The following is a 22,283-nucleotide window of genomic DNA, read 5'->3' as shown; positions in this document are numbered from 1 at the left end:
GGATGGCAGAAGAACTGGTCTGCTATAGGGAAGGGAAAGGACTGACAAATCCTATTCCTTCTGTTCCTATGGAGTATATTTTCAGGGATCTGCCAGCTTCCATGTTCTACGTCTATGTTTATAACACCAAAACTGAACACAAACAAGTTTTGTTTTGGCAAGCCTATCTAGACATGCTAACAAGTTGTAATATATCTGTTTTTACATTATGCTGATTTTATTTGTATATTGATAATTGCTTTATATTGTTCTATAGTCACTGCTTAGGGATTCTTTGATTAAGCAGTTTATTAAAGCTCTGTTGAGTCGCACCAAACTTGCCAGACCTCTTTGACCAGAGAAAACAGTGGGGCTAATCCTACCAGTGGGACCCATGACTCTATGGTGCCACCTTCAACTGATTCCATCCCGGACAATCATTCTCCAGAGTTAAAACAATTTTTCTAGTGCTGAGGCATTTGCTGCTGTGGCAGCAGGTTAATATATGGCATTCGGCAGAAGACACATTCTTCCATTTCTCTGAAATCCCCTTTAGACCTCCTCTATATAGTGAAACTTCCTCATAGGCATCCTGAAAATTTAATTAGAATGCTGGCTGCATCCCTTTGTACCCCTCCGCTTTAATATCTCTAAATGACATCTTTTATTAGCTCGGTTAGTGAAACATGACCATGCCCTCCCTGCAATAGGCTGCCCATTCTTAATCAAGACACGCTTCTTTCTTTAGTGTTCCCAACTGATATCTAAAAATAGTGCCCAAGCCTTTCTGTGAAATTGAAGTTAAACTAACTGGTCTATAATCTTCTGGAGCTCCCTCTGGACATCCCTTAATTATGACATTAAACTGGCCAATTTCCAACCTACAGGGTTCCTTCTCAAAATCACATTAACAGAGTGTTAATGGATCTCTCCTAAATTGCCTTTAGCAGTTAGTTTCTTTCTTCCACCCACAGAATCTTTGGACTTGTTTGTCTTTACAATTTTATTAAAACACATACAGGCACCTCTGTTACACTTCTTCCCAGTGGGAAAATGTTACATAATTACCTGTGTCCAAAAAAAACCAAAAGGAAGTCATGGTGACTAAGGAGCCCATCCGGTCCTTTCACCTTAGAGCTCAAATAGCCCCCAGATTTTAAAAGGTTGGCCAGAACTGAGGGAACTTGCATAAATATTCCACACAATTGTGCCTTATTCAGTGTACTATTATTTATTCTGTAGTAATGAGATACCCATCATTAGGCACCATGTCATATATTAATGCGGTGCCCATTGGTCCTTGTCAGTGGAGACTATCATCCAACTCTGTTGGATGGGTCAGACTATGCCATTACTTATACTTTACCTCAAACTGCAGTATCGTTTTTTGGGCCATGTGGGTGTATGTTTCTGTTCAAATAAATATAGAATATAGAGAAGATACAAAAATATGAAGAAACAGTGATAATATAGAAAAAATGAATATAATGCCTTATCCCCTTCTAGTTGAATGAATGGCAGTGCTTCACATATATGAAATAAGTAAATGGGTACAGTCACTAAGTGGGCCGAAACCTTCCCCTCCTCTGGTGACCATGAATGACAGAGGGTTGTTGCTCCTCCTCACACTCACTGGGCAATCCCGACTACAAGCCACAACCAGCCGTGGCAACAATTATGTCATCAAGTTGCATCTCTTCTCTGGACATGCCTTGGCAACAGTACATCCCCATCTTGTCTCCTTGTCCCACACCAATGAATGAGCACCATGTTTTGATCTCCTCAACTGTGTTGCAGGTACTGGCATGTTTATTTTGCTTCATAACATTAAGTGGGATACCTTGAGCCCCTTTTTAAGTAGGCCTGCCTCCTTTGTATCACTGTTGGTGCATAGCCTTCTGTTTCCTGTTGTGCTGGGAATAGAATAGAAAATAGAATAGACTGAGCATAATTTTTGGTTTCTGTAGTTGCCTAACTAGCATTCTTCAATAGGTTATAAGAAGTCTATACAGTGGTGCCTCGCAAGACGAAATTAATCCGTTCCGCGAGTCTCTTCGTCTTGCGGTTTTTTTCGTCTTGCGAAGCACGGCTATTAGCGGCTTAGCGACTATTAGCGGCTTAGCGGCTATTAGCGGCTTAGCGGCTATTAACGGCTTAGCGGCTTAGCGGCTTTAAGAAAAAGGAAACAAACTCGCAAGAACTCGCAAGACGTTTTCGTCTTGCAAAGCAAGCCCATAGGGAAATTTGTGTTGCGAAGCACCTCAAAAAACGAAAAACCCTTTTGTCTAGCGAGTTTTTCGTCTTGCAAGGCACTCGTCTTGCGGGGCACCACTGTACAGTCGGACCTTTGCTCCCGAACACCTTGGGAGTTGAACGTTCTGGCTCCCGAACGATCAAAAATTGGAAGTGAGTGTTCCGGTTTTCAAACTTTTTTTGGAAGCCGAACATCTGGCGCAGCTTCCACCAGTGGCGTAGCGTGGGTTGTCAGCACCCGGGGCAAGGCAAGTAATTTGCGCCCCCTAACCCGTGGATTTGCGCCCCCTAACCTGTGGATTTGCCCTAACCCCAGATGTTGCGCCCGGTGCGGTCGGCCCCCCCTGCACCCCCCACGCTACGCCACTGGCTTCCACTATTGTTTCTGGCGCGCTAGTGCAATCGGAAACCAGGTACAACTGTACTAGTTAGTTAACCAGTGTTACCAGGCTTGTTTGGGACTCAGGTCTCTCTATACATGTGTTTCTGTAACTGCTTCTATATATTTGGGCAATACTCTTTTTGGAACATGATTTACTGGAGGGAATTTAGCTCAGATATGCTAAGGGAACAATTTCCCACTGTGACCATGGCACTTTTCTGCTTTCACTCTGTCTGACACCCATTTAAACAACCTGATACGGTGAAATTCTGGACTGTACCACTTCAGTTTACATGTGTGTGTGTTTTCATATCTTTATATGTTCCCCCCAGTAAAAAGTTACCTGATATAGTAAGTGAACAGATCAGGGAGGAGGATTTCTTTTTGATGTCCTAGTTTATTACCTTCAGGTAGATCTGCATGTGTGTGTATATCTATATCTCTCTATATCTGATGGGAGCATTTATGACGCTACCCACTGGCAATCTGCAGTGGCACAGCCAACAACTTTATTTGCACAACTCCTAGTCTACAGATAAGTATCTAGAATACTTGATTAGACAGAGTTTTTCTAGTGTTGACAGCAATAAATCTCAAGAACTCACCTGTCAAGTTCTCCCATGGTTACTTATTCTTACAAATGCCCTTGTCCCCAGACATGATGATCTTGGGACATTACAACCACAGTAAATGCAACTATTTAAAACTCCATATTGCCTTCCCTGTGCATTTATCTCACTTATATAAATTTAATTGTATGACAATAATGGCAGTAATGAGATGCATTAAAAGCTATGCAACTTCTTCCTAAAAACATAGAAGTCTGTTTGGGTATTTTGTTTGTTTGATTCACAAGTAGATAATAAATTGACATGCCTGATCTTATTTGGGGTAATTTGTTTACAGCATAATGGATTTTGACAAGGCCAGCTTTCTGCAGCTTTGCTTCGAAAATGACTCAAATTTTCCCCATGTTCAGAACCAAAGGCCTTTCCTTGTAGAATTTTATCAACTTTTTTGTTATTAAATGGGGTTAAATGGTACTAAGTGGTAATTCAGGCTTTCTAGGAGGAGTAACCTCAAGCTTCCCAGAAAGAGTAAGATGCATTCTTTATTTATTTCAAAAATGTATAAGCTGCTCATCATCCTAAAATGAATTTCAGAAATTAAAAATCTACCAAACATATCCAGAGTTTTAATAGGAGTAACTACTTCCTCAAAGCTGTCTTGCTTTAACATTATTAGGTAAATATAAGTTGCCATTTAAAGTGACAGTAGCCAATTTTCAAAGCAATTCTCATTTGAAGATACAGTACCATATTAAAGTAACTAGTGTCAGGCGGTTGCAAGCAACTCCCACAGCTGGTTGCCTCGCATGTACAAAGACAAGGAAAAGTTTCTTACCGTCTGCTTTTTATTCAGTATTTACAGCCTCTTGGATAATGGCATTGTCACAAGTAAATCTACACCCCCCTTCTCTCCCACTTCCTCATTTATCATCAGCATCACCTCCTCTATGGATGCCCTCTGCTTCAAACTCTTTGCTCTCCTACTTTTAAGGCCTGCCAGGTTCTAGGAGATGGTGGGTCTGGAATGCTTTCTAATGATAACGTTTCAGCCAGCTGCTGCTCCGGCTCTGCCTGCTCCTCCTCTCCCATGATTTCCCAACTTTCCCCCTCATCTTCCTCTGGGCTGTGACGTCCCTCAAACCCCTGTTGTAATTCTGAACTGTCTTCCTCTTCTCTGGAAGGGTCAGGCTGGGGAGGCGGTCTCCACTATTCCTCCTCTGCCCAGTCCCTGACAACAAGCTAAACTTATTGTGGACTTCACAATCTTGAAACAAATGTTAATATCTTTAATTTAATACAGTAACTGTATCTGACTAGCTTTGTACCACACACCTGTACCCCATAGCTTCCAGCTTTTTGGCAAATTAAGAGTCCAGATGGAATAAGGAAAATGGGATGGTGGCAGTGGCCCAGGGGTAGGAGCACCATCAGAGTGGAAGTTGGGTTTTCGTGCCACAAGAGGTCCAGAGGGTGACAACATGAGAACAGGCCTTTTCTGGGATGGCTCCCCGCTTGTGGAATGCTCTTTCGAGGAAGGCTGGCTTAGTGCCTTCATTATATATCTTCAGGTGGCAGGTGAAGATGTTTCTCTTCAACTGGGCCTTCGGCTGATTAACATCCAGTGGCCTTTTAAATATGTTTGGGGGGATTATTGATGTTGTGAACTGCCCTATGATATTTGGATAAAGGGCGTTAAACAAATTTTACAATAATACCACCACCACCAACAACAACACTATAAAGTATGGGGGAAGAACCCTTCACACACACAATTCATTGATATCTGTAGGTGTGTTGACAACAATGTGATAGAGGGATGCTGCCAAGGATTGTGCCTTCACTCTTTCCCTGTTGATAGCAATAATCCCTGAATAGCATTGCTTCCACCCATACTCATCTCTTCCTCTTCCTCTTCCTCTTCCTCTTCCTCTCCCCCCCCCCCCCCCCCGTGTAGGCAGGCAGGCATGTAGGTATTAATTACTGGTTTCCTAAAACCCGCCATTAAACAAAGAAAGAAAAATGAGAAGAAACAAGTGGGAGGAGAAGCTGGCATTGAAACAACAGAGAATATTGAAAGTGCAGATCATGGGCTACTCATCACTACTTCCCTGGCCTTGATCAACAGGAATCAATAAAACAGGATGAAGCTATATAGAAGAAGCTTTCAAATAACGTTGGAAAGAACCTTTGCTGAATGGAAGTGGTTGGACATTATCAAAGGATATTTGTCATAGAAAAGGGCATTGCTTTATCATACAATGGTATATTAGGTGCTGTGTGGAATTTCTGTTTTAATTCCTCTGTCCACCTCATTTCAAAAGTACAATGCTTGTGTGTAGAGGAAAAGGGACCTTGGGCCGTATTATGTGGGCCATGCTACCAAAGTCACATAACTTCTTTTACTCCTGTCGTGTAAATCAAGAAATATGCAATGAGAATCTTCACCTGTGCCGTTTAGAAACAAAGGCTATCAGGCTTCTCAATGTTGCAGAGAGCCCTCACTCCTAGAGGAGTCTTCCTGCTGTAGAGTATTGTAAACATGACTGTGTTAGGATATAGTTCTGTTCCACCTTAAAAAGATCAGGCATGACTGTTGTGTGTCACATGCCTGTTTACTTGCAGCACAGTCTGCTGGGAATTTCAGTTTGTATATTGCTTTTGCTTTTTCCTGTTTTGCTTGGACACGAAGGGAAGCAGACATGTTTTCCCACTGTCCTGCTGCTGAATAAATGCTGTAAATATGCTTACACATGTCTCTGTCCGCTACTTCTGCTGCAAAGAGTTTTATCTCTGCTGGCTTGCGTGCTTAAGCCTCTGAAGGCTTCTGAGGCTTGAGTCACAGTTTTGATGCTGCTCCGAGAACCGGAGTTTCACCCGGCTGCCGGCCGGTGGCTGGAGCCAGCTGGGGGCCTGCCAGACGCCCCTGTCTCCCAGCAGCATCCCAACAGACTGCAGTAGTGGGGGCAGGAGAAGCCAGACCCTGGGAGTGGGAGGAAACTCTTTTCAACATGCTTTCCCTCGATATGTGACTAATGCATTAAGAAGGCTCAAGCCTCAGCTACAGAAATGGGCTCTACTGTGGAAGCATCCTTACCCCTACCTGTTCAAAGTCCAGGTCTGTAGCCACTGTACCACAACTGTCAGTCAACTAGCGATTTCTCAGATAAATATGTGGTCAGTACATAACTGATATATAAGAAATTGCCTTATACTGATGCAGATGATCTTACTGATGTCTCACTGTTACACTTTTTCATCTGTCTTCTTGATGGCATTCACTAGAGTTTCTAGAGATTACATCTGGGTGAAACGCATGCTCTAGCACCCAGGCATGCCCTCTTTGATATGCATGTCTCTTAACATTTCAAAACACTCCAGCAGGGTGTTCATAGGATAAATACAAATGTTGCAGTGTTACAGAGCAGCTACAAATTTGACTGAAAACTAAACCAGTGGTTCTCTTTCTGCTCCACGCACCAATGAGCTGAATGGATATGATTTTCACCCAACATTTGAATCTGATTGAAATAGATGAAATGAATTATTCACAGATTGCACTTAAGAGATAAATGCCAAAAGGTCGAAAGTCTCTTAGAGTATTTCAGCACAATTCCCTTTAAAGGATGGTTGTTCCTCCCCTGAAGGCCACGCTTTGAGTTTTAAACAGGAAGTATCAGCAAAGCGTCGGCGTTTCTATTATCACTTGGGATTTTGAAGAATTCTGGTGGAATTAGCATCCCAGCTGTTATTGAGTTTTCTTCCAGCGCATTAATCTTGATGGTAGCTTTCAAATCCGAAACTCTGAATGAGTCCTATTGATTTCAATGGCATTATTCCAGAGTAAGCAGTCTGAGGACTGTGATTATGACTCTTGGCTCCATAGAACATCTGGAAGATAGAATCTTTTGACTCATTTGTATGCAGTCATAAAAGCATTTATAAGAAGCTCTCTCATAAATGTGCTGTTATGGTCTAAAGAAAGTTTGTGAAGATTCGTCAGGGGGCTTGCTTACAGATAAATCTGTCCACAAGAGGGCGCACATAGAAAAAATATTTTGTGAAGGCAGTGCATAGTGATAGTGTCCTCACTTCGCCCCAAATCACTGTTAGAAAACAGTGTGATATGTAGGTTACTGGTTCTTACCTTCTCAGAGCACAGGGCTAGGTTAGATTAAGGATTATTGATCATGTAACTTTGCTCCAAGATTCATTAGATCTTAATAAAAACATTGGTTCAACCATGTATGCAGTTGACAATTTTATTGGCATGGATACATCCTTCTCCCTGGCATATGAAGGCCACTGAATAGTCTGGGAGCTTTCCAAAATATCTGTGGTTTATCATTTTTTCATTGCACTGTACCCCACACCCCCTCTTGACAAAGCATTTTTCAATTGGCCTCTTTTCAGGAATATGATTCTAGCTTGAACTCCTTTTTATCTAGGGGTGGTAAGCTCACTGTCACTTAACTGGCTACAAAGTTGCATTATCCACATTTTAAATATATATAAAAAGGTGGCACAAAAGGCTTTCTTTCATTTCTTAAGCTTCACTATTGCCTACATTCTAACTAACTGAGCTTCTTCTTCTTTTAGCCTGTCATGTTAGTTTTAAACAACTGTATGTCTCTTCTGGTATTAGGCATCTATTACTGCCATTTTGGACCTCTCAAGCAATGATAACCAAATTACTTGAAGGGCATTAATGATGTGTGTGTTACCCCAATTTTAAAGTTTGTTTTTAATTATTTATCTCCACCTTTTTGCAGTTTTGACTTTTATTCATTAGAGACAGTCATTATGATATGGTCATTTTCTTCCCACAACTCTCTTTGTCTCTCAAACACACATTCATCCAAACCATGTGTTTTGCAATCTAGCTAAATTGAAGTTAACTCACCTTTAAGCTTGAAGCCCTGGCCTTAATACAGTGTCCATGACCCAGAGAAAACCTAGATAGACCCAACCTTTTTCAATCAATGGTTCTTTCCTGTGCAAAGGTACAAGTCATTGTGGTGTAGTGGTGAGAATGTCAGGCTGAGATTGAGGAGAGCCACTCAGCCTTGAAGCACACTGGGTGACTTTGGGCCAGCCACTACAGTAGAACCTCAGTTTTCAAACATAATCCATTCCGGAAGTCTGTTTGACTTCCGAAACGTTTGAGTGAAGGGCTGTCGGGAAAGTGAATGATGAAAATGGAAAAACAGAAGCCGTTCGACTTCCAAGGTGCGTTCGAAAACAGAAGCATTCTCTTCCGGGTTTTTGGCGTTCAGCTTCTGAATCATTCGGCAGCTGAGATGTTCGAAAATGGAGGTTTGACTGTATCTGGCTTGTAGTAGAGAACTGATGCAGCATGTGGTACATCATTTCTAAAGTTTTCAATAATAAATTATCTTATACTCAAGTCGTCTCTCTGTATTGATTAGGTTTACTTATGGGTAGAATGCAGTGAAGTCCCAGGTAAGCCTGTATTATTTTACTTTGCAGTTCTATTTCATTACCATTATTGTATTTGTATAGTTCATGATAATATGAGTTTAAAGATTTCCATTTTCTGAAGGAAGCCTTCTTACCTCTCATACTTTCCTTGACTTTCCTCATTAACCATGCTGGCATCCTCCTGGCTTTAGTAGTACCTTTCCTGAACTCCCATTCTACCTGAACTCCCATTATAGCAGATTATAGCACTCTGATCATGTGTCTATTACTATTTTAGAATTCATGATACTAATATTTGCTATAATACTCTAGAAAACAGCATTATGATTGTTATGCTGTATGATTTGTCTTCTCATTTTGTATTTTTATGTTGTAAACCACCATGTGATCTTCAGCTGAAGGGCAGTATACAATTTATGTAAATAACTAAATATTAATAATAATAGATTGCCTAGGTTTCTAAGGGCTGATCTGGTGTGTGTGTGTGTGTGTGTGTGTATATATATATAAACTTGTTTAGTGCTTAACTCTCAAGTGAACATGTGAATTGCCTCATTTGAAAAATATAGTGTTTGAAATAATGTGACATTCATCAAAGAAAAGGAGAAAGCCAGTTGCACATATAGCAATTTTAATCCATTCCATTTTAAATACCACAATAAATTTAATTTTCACAATAAATTAAATAGCCATATTCAGTTTACAAAATAGAATTACTTAGTGTGAAACCAGTATTTACAAACAATATACATTATGTACAGCAGGTTTCTCTTTGTCAACGTACAAGTATAGAAGGGGGGGAAAAGACTTCCTTTTCGACACATGATTGACATGCTACAAGTGCCAAGATGATCCATACAATAAAAACAATAGTGCAAACTCACCACAGGAAATTTGAAACAATGTTGATTGCATGAGAGAATTTCTTTTCAAACAATAGGAAAAGAGTTCCAGTAGAGCTCAGCATTACAAGGGATATATTTACACTGCAAACTTGTATTGGTTTTTTGCCAGTTTAATTAGTATGGCCCCACCCCACCCCAATAAAAAATCCTGGAAATAGTAGTCAGGTAAGAATTCTGTATTACAGATTCCCTGCCCCTGGTCAAAGAAGCATAGTTACTTTGAAAGAGTGACTGTTAAACCAATATAAGCCTGAAGCATAGATTTACACCTTTAAAGGGTCAATATTCTTTTAGCAATATGTATCCATAATAGCCCATCTTAGACCTTTCATTGCAATTCTTGCAATGAATTCTACCATAATATTCTGCCTTCTCTCTAGATATGTTTGGTATTAAATTTTACGGAGCAAATAGAGTACTGACCCTTTGAACTGAGTAGCTGAGTTAATTCCTTTAAATGACACCTTCTCATTTAATTGTATAGCATAAAACGATGCAATTATGCAGAGAGTAAATTTTATGTTATTCACTGCTCTGTAGAAAAATTGATCCCACCTTATATTTGGTCACACACTGCATATATACAAGTATGCATGAAAAAGGGTTACTTTGATAGCTGTGTATACGAAAAGTGCATATTTTTTACTCTAATAGAGACACGGTGGCATATCTCCAGGTGCAACACACAGTGTTGTATGAAATTTACTTTAGGGCCAGTTAAATGTCCTCCCTGTGATCTGGTAAAATTTCTGATTAAAAGGGTGAAAGAACTTGCGCAATTTGGTAATGACAGAGGAGTCCACCTCCGGATGGATGCGTCCTTTGCTTCCCGCCAGGCACTTGTTAAAGACAATGTTAAACCGCAAGCAATAAAACCCTCTGGTGGCATTGAAATATAAATTATATTGACTTATCCTTGGAGGAAGATTTAAGAACTTCTCTACCAGCTGGAGTTCTGGCAGTGGTTCTGTAATGAGACGATCGCCATCGACAATATGAAACTGCTCTATGGGAAAGTATTTTAACCACCTCTCCAAATGTTTTGTGTAGATGCTCGTTCTTACTGCCTTGTATTTAGTGTTCACCTCACAGGTATTAGGATCAATGGCCAGCTTTTCAAATTTGTAGTAGGTTTTGTTTTTCCTTTCTTTTCCCTCCAGCACCTGAGTGTAATCAGAAATAGCTCTTGTTGTGGGTTCCCTGACAATGATCAGCAATTTGATGGAGGAGTTCATCTTATAAATCCTTTCAGGTACCTCCTCTGTGATAAAGTATGCTGGACTTTTCTCAATGGTTATCTGATGAGGATAAGAAAATGGCATTTTTTTCCTGTACCACTCGATGCCCTTGGCGTAGTTCTCATCGTTATCAAAGAAGTGGATTTCTTGAGAAGCTTTGACCACTGCTGGGTGGAGGTTCAGCATTTCCAGCAGCGCCCGAGTTCCACCCTTCCTCACCCCAATTATTATGGCCTTGGGAATCTGTTGGACCAAACTGTGAAGTCGAATTTGCTCCTTGCTGGCATTGCCCTTCCGGAACTCATGTAGCAACCCACGCTTAAACTGTAGAGCTCGGAGTGGAATTTCATCTTGGCCATGGAGTCCAAATCGACCATCAATAGGGCATATGGGCTGCAGTCTGCAATTCAAAAAAGAGGCGAAATAGGAGTTATTAACAGTGAAATCTTACACAACTGCTTAGAAGTTAATGGTGCTTTCTCTTAGGTGAGTGGATATTGGATTTCAACATAAAGGTAACAAGAGACATCATTTATGCAACTGAGATGATTTGCAACAGCCCTATTAACTTGTCCAGATGTAGACAGTTATCATCACGGTAAGAGCTGAATTGACAGTAAACTAGATGGCAGTAGAACAGATAACCCACAAAACAGTTCACCATGCCATTGCTTCATCCACTCCAGGAAGTGTCACACTGATATACACTGTGTTTCCGATGAAGCATGTAGTTGCCACTGCTTATATGTATGGATGTTTCCAAATGGTTGCGTACTGTGGGATCGATGCATGCAAGCTTTTTACAGTGTCCCCACAACTTCAATGCCATCAAAAGGCTAGCCCATATTTTCTCTCTCCTTTAATCTGGATTTAACTCTTCTGCGGAAAATATGAAAATCTTTGTTGTCAATCTTGGCATCTGAATGGCCTGTTTCCAGTATTAAGCCGTAATCTGGTAACATCCTCAATCAGGAGCTTGTGCCTTCATGATACACATTAAACCGTATGCTTGTTGTGTACACCCACATGCAGAGTTTTAAGCCTACACTGGAATCCAAGTACCTTGCTACATAAATGGAAGCCACTTCTGATTGAACAAGGCAGCGTTGCTGATTTTCTTCCCCACCTCTGCCTATTGCCTGGAATTTAAATGCTCCTACTGGAATTTTCATTCTTAGAACAACACCGCCCCCCCCCCCCCGCTCCTCCAAAAAGGAAATGATTTTTTGAAATGAACTTCTAAGGAAATCAATGCTAAAGAATTTTGAGCAACTGCTTGTGTCCTTGTGAACCAAAAGAGGTATCTAGAGCAACCCTTTCAGATAGGATAGCCATTCCTTGCATGAAATACATGAATGGAAACTTTGGTGTAAGTGGGCAGTATTTTCATCACACAACTGCAGCCTGTACATAAAACGGATGCAAAGTGATCATTGCATGTCTGAAGGCAGTTGACCCATGTGGTGAGCCACAGGACTGTGATTTAGAGCAGCTCCCTGAGCAATGAGCAGTAGTATCAGCTTCTGTACCTCCTAGACAGGAAGGGCTATAAAAGACTTCCTGTTTGGGCTAAGGCTTTGCCTGAGCAGCAACTGGCTTTGGCATATATTTGTGTGTCCTTTTGCTCTGACTCTCTAGCACAGTGTTTCCCAAACGTTTTTGGGCAACGGCACACCTGTTTACCGGAAAAAAATCTCGCGGCACACCACCATTAAAGCCCCGCCCCGTGACGTCAGCGCGCAGCGTCACGCCGGGAGGGACGCACAAAAGTGAAAGTTTTTTCCCTTCCCCTTGCCGGGGTGGGAGGAGGCAGCAGAGCGAGGGACTGAGGGACGGCGGCAGCTGAGGCGGCGGCGATAGCGGGCGGAGGAGGAGCCGTCGCCGGGAGTTGCTGCTGCTGCTGTTGCTGCTGCTGCCCGGACATGCCGGCCTCCTCCTCCTCCGCTGTCTCGCAAGCAACCCACCCTCCCCCCGCTTCCCCAGACCGTCTCCCCCCCCCACCGCCGTGTCCCCTACCTGTGCTGCAGCCCCACTAGCCCCAGCGTGATCACATGGGGCACGTCCAGCTCCGTGGGCCACAGGCCGGAGGCGATGCACCCGAACACGCCGCACTCCTCCCGAATCCCCAGCTCCTCGAATTCCATGGTGCCCGAGCGAACACGTGTTGTTGTCAGCGCAGCTGCTTCTGTTATTGCCGCTGCTGCCTCCTGCCGCCGCCGCCGCCTGGGTTTGAGGGGGGGGGCGGAGGAGGAGGAGAAGGAGGCGGCGGCCTCAGAGGCGCGAGTTCCTCTCCGCGCCCACCCCTTGCGCCCGCCTCATTTACATGCATACATTACGAAGGGGCGAAATTCCCCGCCTCGGGGCTGCTCCGCGTGGTGGAGTTGGTTTCCCCACCCCAGAGGAGCAGAGCAAGAGAGGTCGCCTTCGGGGCGGGGGGGGCTACTTTGTATCTGCCTTTGGACACAAGTTAGCTCCCGCTCGCTCTTTCTCTCTCCCCACAAGTTAACTTTGTTTCCCTCTCTCTTTCTCTCTGCGCGCGCGCGCTTCTGAGAGCGAGTTTTGCCCAGTGGCTCCGAGAGTGTAAACGGCTGGCTGAAGTGCTGAGGAGACCGCGAAGGGCGGAGGGAGCTGGGCTTCGCGCGCGACGGAAGGGGTTATTCCCCCCCCCCTTATGGAAACGGGGTTTGAGGGAATAAGGGGTAGGGAGGAGACTTCGGTTTTTGCGCGACTGAGCAGGGGAAGGGGGCGTCGGCGGGCGCTCGCCTCAGATTGGAGAAACGCTACCAAAGGGTTGTGAGCGGGGGGGTGTGTTAAAAACATCCCTCCCTCCGTGGGTGGAGGAAAGGGGGCTGGGAGGCAGGATGTGGCCCCGGCGGAGAGTTTTAGGTGGCCCAACCCCTTCCCTTTCCCAATGAGGTGGAAGCATTGGCGGGTTTCTGCAACCGCGCCCCGCCCCCTTCCGCCGTCCGTGCCCCCCCCCCTCCCTTCGTACGCAGCCCCAAAAGTGCCTCCGGACTCCGAACGCGCTTCTTTTTCGGGTCGCTTCCCTCTCGCGCGCTGCTCACTTGGTTTTGTTCTCTCCTAGGCGCCCGACTCGCCCGCCTCCCTCCCACGGCACACCAGCCGGTGTCTCACGGCACACTAGTGTGCCGCGGAACACCGGTTGGGAAACACTGCTCTAGCACAACTCCTTCCTCCAGCTTCTCTGACTGTTGTCTCCTCCCAGGTTCTGACACCACAGCAGCAATCACTTTTAATAGCTCCAGGAAGTGGGGAAAGAAAAGCAGCAACCATGAGTTAATCCCAAGGTGTTAGTTTTCCTACACTTAGAATGACGTGACTGCAGATCAAGGAGCCTATTGAGACACTCAGACTTCTGCAGCAACAGAACAGGATTCACTAGTGAATAAAAGCCCCTCACAGCTTGGTAAAAACAGGAGATATTGGAATAAACCCTTCATGCCATTAGCAATAATTATATATGGATCCTGTAGCATTCACTGCTGCACGAGTTCAAGGAGTCAAGTACTGTGTCTGGATAATTTTATGACCATTAATAACATTTGTAGCTGTGCAAGCTTAGATTGGTGATAAGGTTAATTAAATTTCATGCCTCAGGGCACAGGACAAATTTCTGCAGGAGTCAAGAAGGAATTTTCATCCCATACATGAAACTGCATAATTGGCCATGGCCGTTATGCATATCTTTAAGGTATGGAGTTTTGCTGGTGGATGGTGGGATAATGCCAGCCTAGGCATAGATGATCCTTCCTTTTTCAGTATATGCAAGGCTTCATTTTCAAATAAACTGGAGAACTAAATTGTGACAAGTGGCAGAATATGAAAAATTTGTCACTTTCTGGGTGAAATGATGCATAGGATTTATCAGTAGGCGGATCTTTTTGGTGGTATTTAGGTCTGCATTTGTTCTCACAAGCTCAGTTTTGTACATCTGTCCTGTTGCTTGAGGAAATCATTCTCAGGCAGATCCTCTTCGCCCAATGTATCCAGCTTCAACACACACAGACACACAGCTAATTAACATAGTGAAAATCCCCCATCCCTGCAGCAATCTTTCAAGTGCGATAGGATTCCAGGCTTGACAAGCTAACTCTGCAGGCTCATGCATAATTTTAACTACCACAGTAGCACATTAATTGCCCACTCATAAATTTCAGAAAGGAAGATGCATAAATACATCATAACTGTTTGTCGAGACTCGAGGTCAATCCGCAGATGCACACACAGACAAAAATGAACTGCTCTAATGACATTTTTACTGTTTGCTGCTTTAGTTTCCTTCTGAAAACAACTGCCAATGCGCATGGAATACAAATGGAAAGGCAAGATGCATTGGCTTAGGCAAGCTGAAACTTTTAAGTTTACCCACACCCTCCTCCACCCTTAAAAAGAAAGGAAATAACAATGAAAATCAATACTGCAGCAGATTGTATTTCTAGATCTTAGTAGTAAGACAAAGAGCTGGAAACCTATTCAATTCTTTCCAAAGTCTAAGAGGAAGTTGTGGGGGGGAAACCTCAGTTAAAGCCATTTAGGATCATGAATGTCACCCACATGTGCTAATTTAATGACTTACCTATCCAAGCTCCCAACTCTGGCAACTAGATATAGGAGACTTCCAATAGCAAGGCTGCCTAGCACAAGGAGCTTCTGTCTCAGCAACGCCTGCTGTTTGAATAGCATGGCCCTCCATCAATCTTCAGGACTTCTTCAGTCTGCAGGGAGCAGAATACATAAACCACTCATGAGCAAGTGGCAATATACAGGCTAATGTTTATTAACAGGCAGTCAATCAATTCCTACAAGTGATTAACCCACACTTGCATCTTTCTCTCTCTCCCCCTCTCACTCACAAGAAAAGCAGATAACGTGTTTATGTAGTGATGGTTTGGGCAGTGCTTCTAAATTCAAGCGCTACCAAATTCAGGGGGTTCTTGGGTCTTGAGTCCTTGAACATTCAGCAGAATGGAGATAGAGGTGGGTGCCATTGTAAGCATGTCAGTTTCACCTGAATAATGTTGGATACAGAACATTCTTTTTGCAAACTCATTCACTAGCAGTTTTCTGACATCCACATGCCCAAAGGGAGAGGAACGGGCATGAAAGTGTGTAAGCAAGGTTTACAACAGTCGCTTCCTTGGGAGAAAAATCAGATATAAATGAAGGAACCTGGCTACACACTCTCATGCTCCTGTTTCCCTGCCTCTGGATGTCTTTTCTTTGGGGATAAATCAGATGTTACAATAGCACAGTTCGTGTGAATATGTGGGTTGTGCCAAACTAATATGATACGGTGTGATTTGTAGCAGAGCACGGATTGGCAGAAGAAGCTGCTGAACCACCTGTTTCCCTGAAACCACTTGTCCTGAGCCTCTTATACTTTCAGTTAAGATTTCCCATTTCAAAACCCCAGTGGATATTCTCTGAGAAGGCTAGAAGAAACAGGAGGGGGTTTGTGGGGTGGGGAAGCGGGGGGGGGGGGGGAGAATGGTTTAGGAGGCCACTTATCCTGCACTTTTTATCCCACCCAACTCCATGGTTAAATGCTAAATTCAGCAGTGACCCAAATGTAAACAATGGCATCATAACATCTAGTTTGCTCCTTCGCTAGATGGAAAAACCGAACAGGTAGGACTGCAAACTCAGAAAAACATGAGCTGGTTTTAGAAAAGGGACATGGAATGGAACGGAACAGGCTGTCAAATAGCTGGTTCTTCAGATGATCTAATCTTTGAGTAAAGACTACATCTGGCAAGAGAGTGAGATCATACATTCCCATGCCTCCCGCCACATATACCTATATTACTTCTGGGCTCACTCATAGGTGTGTTTTGACCAGTTAGTTGACCAGGAATGCATGTAGGATATGAGTGTGTGGTTTAGGCCTACAGTATAAGATCTGCCAACCTAGCAGTTTGAAAGCACAAAGTGCAAGTAGCTAAACAGGTACCGCTCCGGCGGAAAGGTAAACGGCGTTTCCGTGCGCTGCTCTGGTTCGCCAGAAGTGGCTTAGTCATGCTGGCCACATGACCCGGAAGCTGTCTGCGGATAAATGCCGGCTCCCTCGGCCAATAAAGCGAGATGAGTGCCGCAACCCCAGAGTCGGTCACGACTGGACCTAATGGTCAGGGGTCCCTTTACCTTTACTTTATATGCAAAGATCTTTTGTAAACATTACAAACAAGCAGACAAGTATGGTGGGAACAGAAGTGAGATAGACATGACCAGTGCATAGGACAGGCAGAGATCATATTGTTCTTCCACTGTGTGCAGTCTATTGCCTAAATAGTTCTATGGAAAATTCCTTCAGCACAGGCCACCAAACCTCTAGAAGAACCTAAGTGGGTATTATTTCAGTTATTCAGGGTTACTTGCAGTGCTGAATTCTTGCTTCTAATGAACGTGTGAATATTTTGATCTAAAGAGACAGATCACACCCCAAGCTTTATTTTGGTCAAAAACACTGTGGGGTTTGCTTTTGTTTTGCAATAAAATCTAAGGCCCTGTCTTGAAAGATGCATGGAGAAAAAGTGGCACATTTCCCCTGAACAACTAAGTAGACAAGGATTTTAAGGGATTTTCACAAAGCTGTACAATACGCCTTAGACAAAGCTAGGATTTGAACTTGGTTCTCAAGAATTCTAGTTTGAGCATTAGCCACAAGATGATACTCTCTTTTTTATTTCTCTTCCTACGGTCTTTTTTTTGCATGTTTTTTTTTTTTTTTTTTGCTAAAATAGGTGATTTTTTTCCCCTTAGATTTTTAGTAGTGAAGATATACCATTGCCAAAAAATTATGATTTGCACTGAGAATATTACCAAAAAACCCCCCCACACATGACAGCTTGAAATGTGTGTGCCTCTATAATCCTAATTATTTTAATTAAATAATACTACTGATATGAACATCAACACAAAAGTTACAATTTTGGAGGAGATGGTTCTGATTTGAGTTCTCAAGACTGCAGTCCTATAGAAATTTAGCTGAACTTAACAAGACTTACTGCAGAGTAGGCAAGCACAAGATGGTCTGTAACAAACTTGAAATCCCGTGCTTTATGTTGAAAAATAAGCTTGTTTAAGTGTCTCTTTTCATGTATAAATATGAGGACTGCAATGTTCATTAATATCTGCAGACTTTGTCAGGAACACAGGCAGCCACAGATGACAGCAAAAAATACATGAAAAGACCATTTATTGTCTCTGAATTTTCAAGGTTATATCCAACTAAGCCTTACTCAGAGGGGACTCACAGAAATAAGTGAATCTAAGTAATGACCATAGATTTCAATTGGTCTGCTCTGAGTATGATTCACTGACTTCAACCCATAGTCTTTAGTGTCTTTCAGGTAACAGGAGGGGAACAGATACCTTTCCATCAGATAAATAAGCAATCTTTCTCTGAGCTTCCCCCAATGTTTTAATTGCACATAATGATACAATCATCATCTAGTTAGCAGCAAATTTAATGATTTACACAGAACACTTGCAAACAAGCTGCTAAAAAGTGAATTGCAACTCAATTGTCTTTAAGGTTTCACTGAAGTCATTCCAATATTTTTTAAATTCTTTGTAAAACAGCCCTTGTGAATTCACATTATAAATGTTCACATATGCATGGATTGGAGTAATGGATCCAAAGAATTTGTGGAGACCTGGTTAGGAATGCAGTAAGAATTTCTTTAAAAGGCTGATGCTCTTTTACAATTCCTTAAAATTCCAACCTCTTTTATGGTGCAATTTGATCCCATAAGGCATTATCCTTTTAAGTGTGCCTGTCTCAGATATAAGAAGAAATCAAATTTCAATTTTGTGAAATTGTTTGCATGATCATCTTTAACTTGGAAAAGTTTGAATGACATCCCCCCACCCCCTGACTTAAGTAGGTTTACTTGGACAAAGTCTGAAATCCAGCTTATGGAAGTGGCATGGTTGTTGCTGGAAACTGCTACCCCATGGTCCATGCAGCTTATCATATAGAGGACTTCCCATAGAATATTTTCTTATTAGTTCTGCAGAGACTGGCATGGAAATATTCCATTAGGTAACTGCTTAACATGCAAACCCATAACTCAAATTATGACACCTGTGTGGAGCCCCAATGATGGGAAAGGTTTTGTTTTTCTGCAGCAAACATGGTTTTGCTATAATATATGAACCAGCTCTGAGAACTTGATTTAACAATAACAATTACTGTAAATAATTGACAAAAAAGACAAAAGGAAGATTCATAGACTCTGAACACCTGCTTCCTAATAGCTAATTACTGGCATAACTGAATTTGTCTCTTATTTTTATTTTGCATGTTGGTCCTTACCAACTATTCTAGTGAGTGAAAGATGCTTATGTATTTTTAAAATGGGAGTTAATGTAAAAAATAAATAAAAAATCAATATATTCTAGTAGGTTAGATATAAAATAATAAATGTATCTTTCAGTCTGTGTTTAAGTCTTAAACTGTTAGAACAGTTTAAGTTTGTTTTATGTTCTTTTGTCATATTGTATTGTGCCACATTTTAAAACAAACATCCTGCAAACCAGCTGACAGGGAGGTTGTCTATAAATAAAAGGCTTAAATCATTTTTGACTCAAGAAAGCCCCTATGTCAAGCAAGGCAATGTTTTGCATGTGCGAGTGCCACTGTGGTCTAAAAACCACAGTGCCTAGGGCTTGCCGATCAGAAGGTTGGCAGTTCAAATCCCCATGATGGGGTGAGCTCCCGTTCGGTCCCACCTCCTGCCCACCTAGCAGTTCGAAAGCACGTCAAAGTGCAAGTAGATAAATAGGTACCGCTCCGGCGGAAAGGTAAATAGTGTTTCCGTGTGCTGCTCTGGTTGGCCAGAAGCGGCTTAGTCATGATGGCCACATAACCCGGAAGCTGTCTGCGGACAAACGCAGGCTCCCTCGGCCTGTAGAGTGAGATGAGCGCGCAACCCCAGTCGTCCGCAACTGGACCTAACCGTCAGGGGTACCTTTACCTTTACTTAATACCTTGATTCTGTGGGTGGTTGCTTGTTATAGAAAAATATGTGATACATACAATCATTTGCCTTGTATCAAAGAGTTTGCCTAACTCTTAGTAGCTTGGTCAGTATTCAAGGAATGCACTGTGTATTAGAAGCAAGAAGCATAACAAATTAGAGGGGCTATTAAAGTACGAAGCGGGGAATGTCTGGCCAAGGTAGGCACCTGAGAAGCTGTATGAGTAATCTGCTGCAATCTTCAAGGGGGTTGGAAATTTTTCTACACCTGAGCTCCTCTTTTCTTATTTCTTTTCTTATTAGGGTGATAAATCTGAAAAATGTTGCAAACTGCTGTGTAAGAACAAGACAATGAGGAAAGGCATTATGAACTGTGAAATAATAATTTATCAGTCCCAGATGGTATTTTTCTAAAAAAACCCACCACCTGAAATAAGAAATTGCATAAGTTCCTGTACCTTAAATTAAACAAGATGGGTATCAAGTATCTAGTAAAACATCAATGGACTTTATATCCTCAATAAATATTTCACAGGCAACCCAGGAAACTACAGAGCTAAACTGACACCACTGAAAAGAATCACTTTTGCGGTTGTGTGCATGCGTTCATATGTGTGTAAAGCTTCCCTGCCTATAGGAAGGACTTCTTCACTACAGATAGGCAGGTGAGTAGTCTATTCAGAAGCCTGGAGAGGTGCACGAAATATGTGAGTCACCTGTATGCATGGTTAACACTATATATTCTTCTTTTGCAGTCTGAGTAGTATAGCTTGATTAAAATACATCTCCTTTACCCTTTCTCATTTTTGTAACTGCATCTCATTTGGTAATGAGTGGTTGTTGCAGATACAGTAGGATCAGCATAGCATTTTGGCCAAGTTGAATGCCAAAGTTGACACAACAACATTTGTGCCTTATATACCACCTCCCCCCTCCTCCCAATGCCTTTTTCTTTCCTTGGCAGTGATATGCCTCATACAATCAGGTAGCGTGATTGTTTCAGATTAATTAAAATCTGGGAGCCGTTTTAGTCTCGCTATCCTTGGTAGTATTTTAAAGAAACAGACGTGCGGAATTCAGTAAGACTTGGAAATGTTAATATATGTTGAATTCACTGAGGAGGAAGCTAACACCAAAATCATTCATGCTGGAAATGTGTTTTAATGCTACATTACAACTGCAGCAATAGCTATGTGGATTCTCCTGATATTGTCAGCACACAAATGGTCACATTGAATGGACCTAGAAGGGACAAAACAAGAAGACTTACCATCTGTATAAGAATTTCACAGCATATGGGATGTTTAGTAGCAGAAATCTAAGCTCTTATTTTCAGAAGGAATGTTCTCATGAAATAAGAGAATTAACAGAGTAGAGCAATAAAGACTTGTATTGCTAGTTTGGCACAGGGAGGGAGGACATCGCTCACCTGCATTCTGAACACTGAGCATCACTGTCTGTTCCTGAGAGCGAAAGGAGCATGGCAGCAGAGCCAGTCAGACACTCCTGCCACCACAGCTGTACTGTACTGAACTCCTGGCACCTCACCACTCTCCTCAGGAACTGACAGCAATGTTTGAGGTTTGGAAGGTAGGTCAGCAATGTCGCTTTGCCTGGTCCACCCCACAAACCTCTATTGCTGTGCTGAAAATTTCCTGGACCATTCTTCATCAACTAATGTTGCCTTCCCACTTCCCACCTGCTTTCGTGGTTTGGCTCTTCGGCAAGTCGTTGGGCCTCTTACACTCCCTTTTCAGAAACTGGTATTTGATTGTGCAATTTTCTCTCTCCACAGCATCTATTTTAAATGAACTAAGAAGTTTTGTACTGTTCAAAATACGTTTATGTCCTTAAAACTAATACTGCTAATACTGTGGCTATCTGAGGAAGCCAAGATCCTCTACACCAATCTGAAGAGTCTCTGAGCCAATCAGGGTAGCAGGATGACAGGCAAGAAGAGGGTAGAAGATGCCAATTGGGATCCAAAGGTTCACATTTAGGAGCAGGAGGGTCACAAAGTCCAGGGGGCAGGTTCGTGAGTAGCACTGTCAGTAGCAGGGACTGCAAGCAAGCAACTGCAAGGACTCTATTCCTCATGCTTATGAATAATTTGAAATGCTTGGTATTCTGTCTTGGAGCTGCAAACCGTGATGTTATCGGATAGCAGTTTTAGTCTGTTGGCTCTTCAAACAGGTACCTCCAGGGAGATGGATAGCCTTAGGTGGTTGACTAGATAGGGATAAGATGTGAAATTGAAGCAGAAGAAAAAGTGGTTCTGCCAATTTGCCAAATAAATCACAGGAACCGGAAAGAAGCAGTAAGACCTGAGTTGTGCACCCCACAGCCGTTGACAGCTCCCTAGCAATATCTATTAGCAAAAAACCCTCTGGCTTCATTTTATCAAATGGTTTGTTGCATCATCCAAATAGCCTGAGCTGCTGTGATGTCATGGGATGATCATGGAACAGTCTTATTATGCAAATATAACAGTAGACAATCCTTTTACAGGAATCGCT

General features: G+C 42.5%; 1 protein-coding gene across 2 annotated transcripts in view; it reads right to left on the bottom strand.

Moving 5' to 3' along the window:
* Positions 1 to 9,236: 9,236 nt before the first annotated feature.
* Positions 9,237 to 22,283, bottom strand: part of HS3ST5 (heparan sulfate-glucosamine 3-sulfotransferase 5) — a 142,291-nt gene continuing 129,244 nt past the window's right edge. For both annotated transcript variants that reach the window (XM_028723214.2, XM_028723215.2), the window contains exons 3-4: positions 15,363 to 15,501; positions 9,237 to 11,165 (exon numbers count right to left, since the gene is read on the bottom strand). In XM_028723214.2, coding sequence (XP_028579047.1) covers positions 10,235 to 11,165; positions 15,363 to 15,469 — 1,038 coding nt within the window. In that variant the 5' untranslated portion in view covers positions 15,470 to 15,501 and the 3' untranslated portion in view covers positions 9,237 to 10,234. The remainder of the gene's footprint in view (positions 11,166 to 15,362; positions 15,502 to 22,283) is intronic.

The sequence above is a fragment of the Podarcis muralis genome, chromosome 3 (assembly GCF_964188315.1).
Source record: "Podarcis muralis chromosome 3, rPodMur119.hap1.1, whole genome shotgun sequence".
Taxonomy (NCBI): Eukaryota; Metazoa; Chordata; class Lepidosauria; order Squamata; family Lacertidae; genus Podarcis; species Podarcis muralis.
This window is presented reverse-complemented; position numbering and strand designations above follow the sequence as displayed.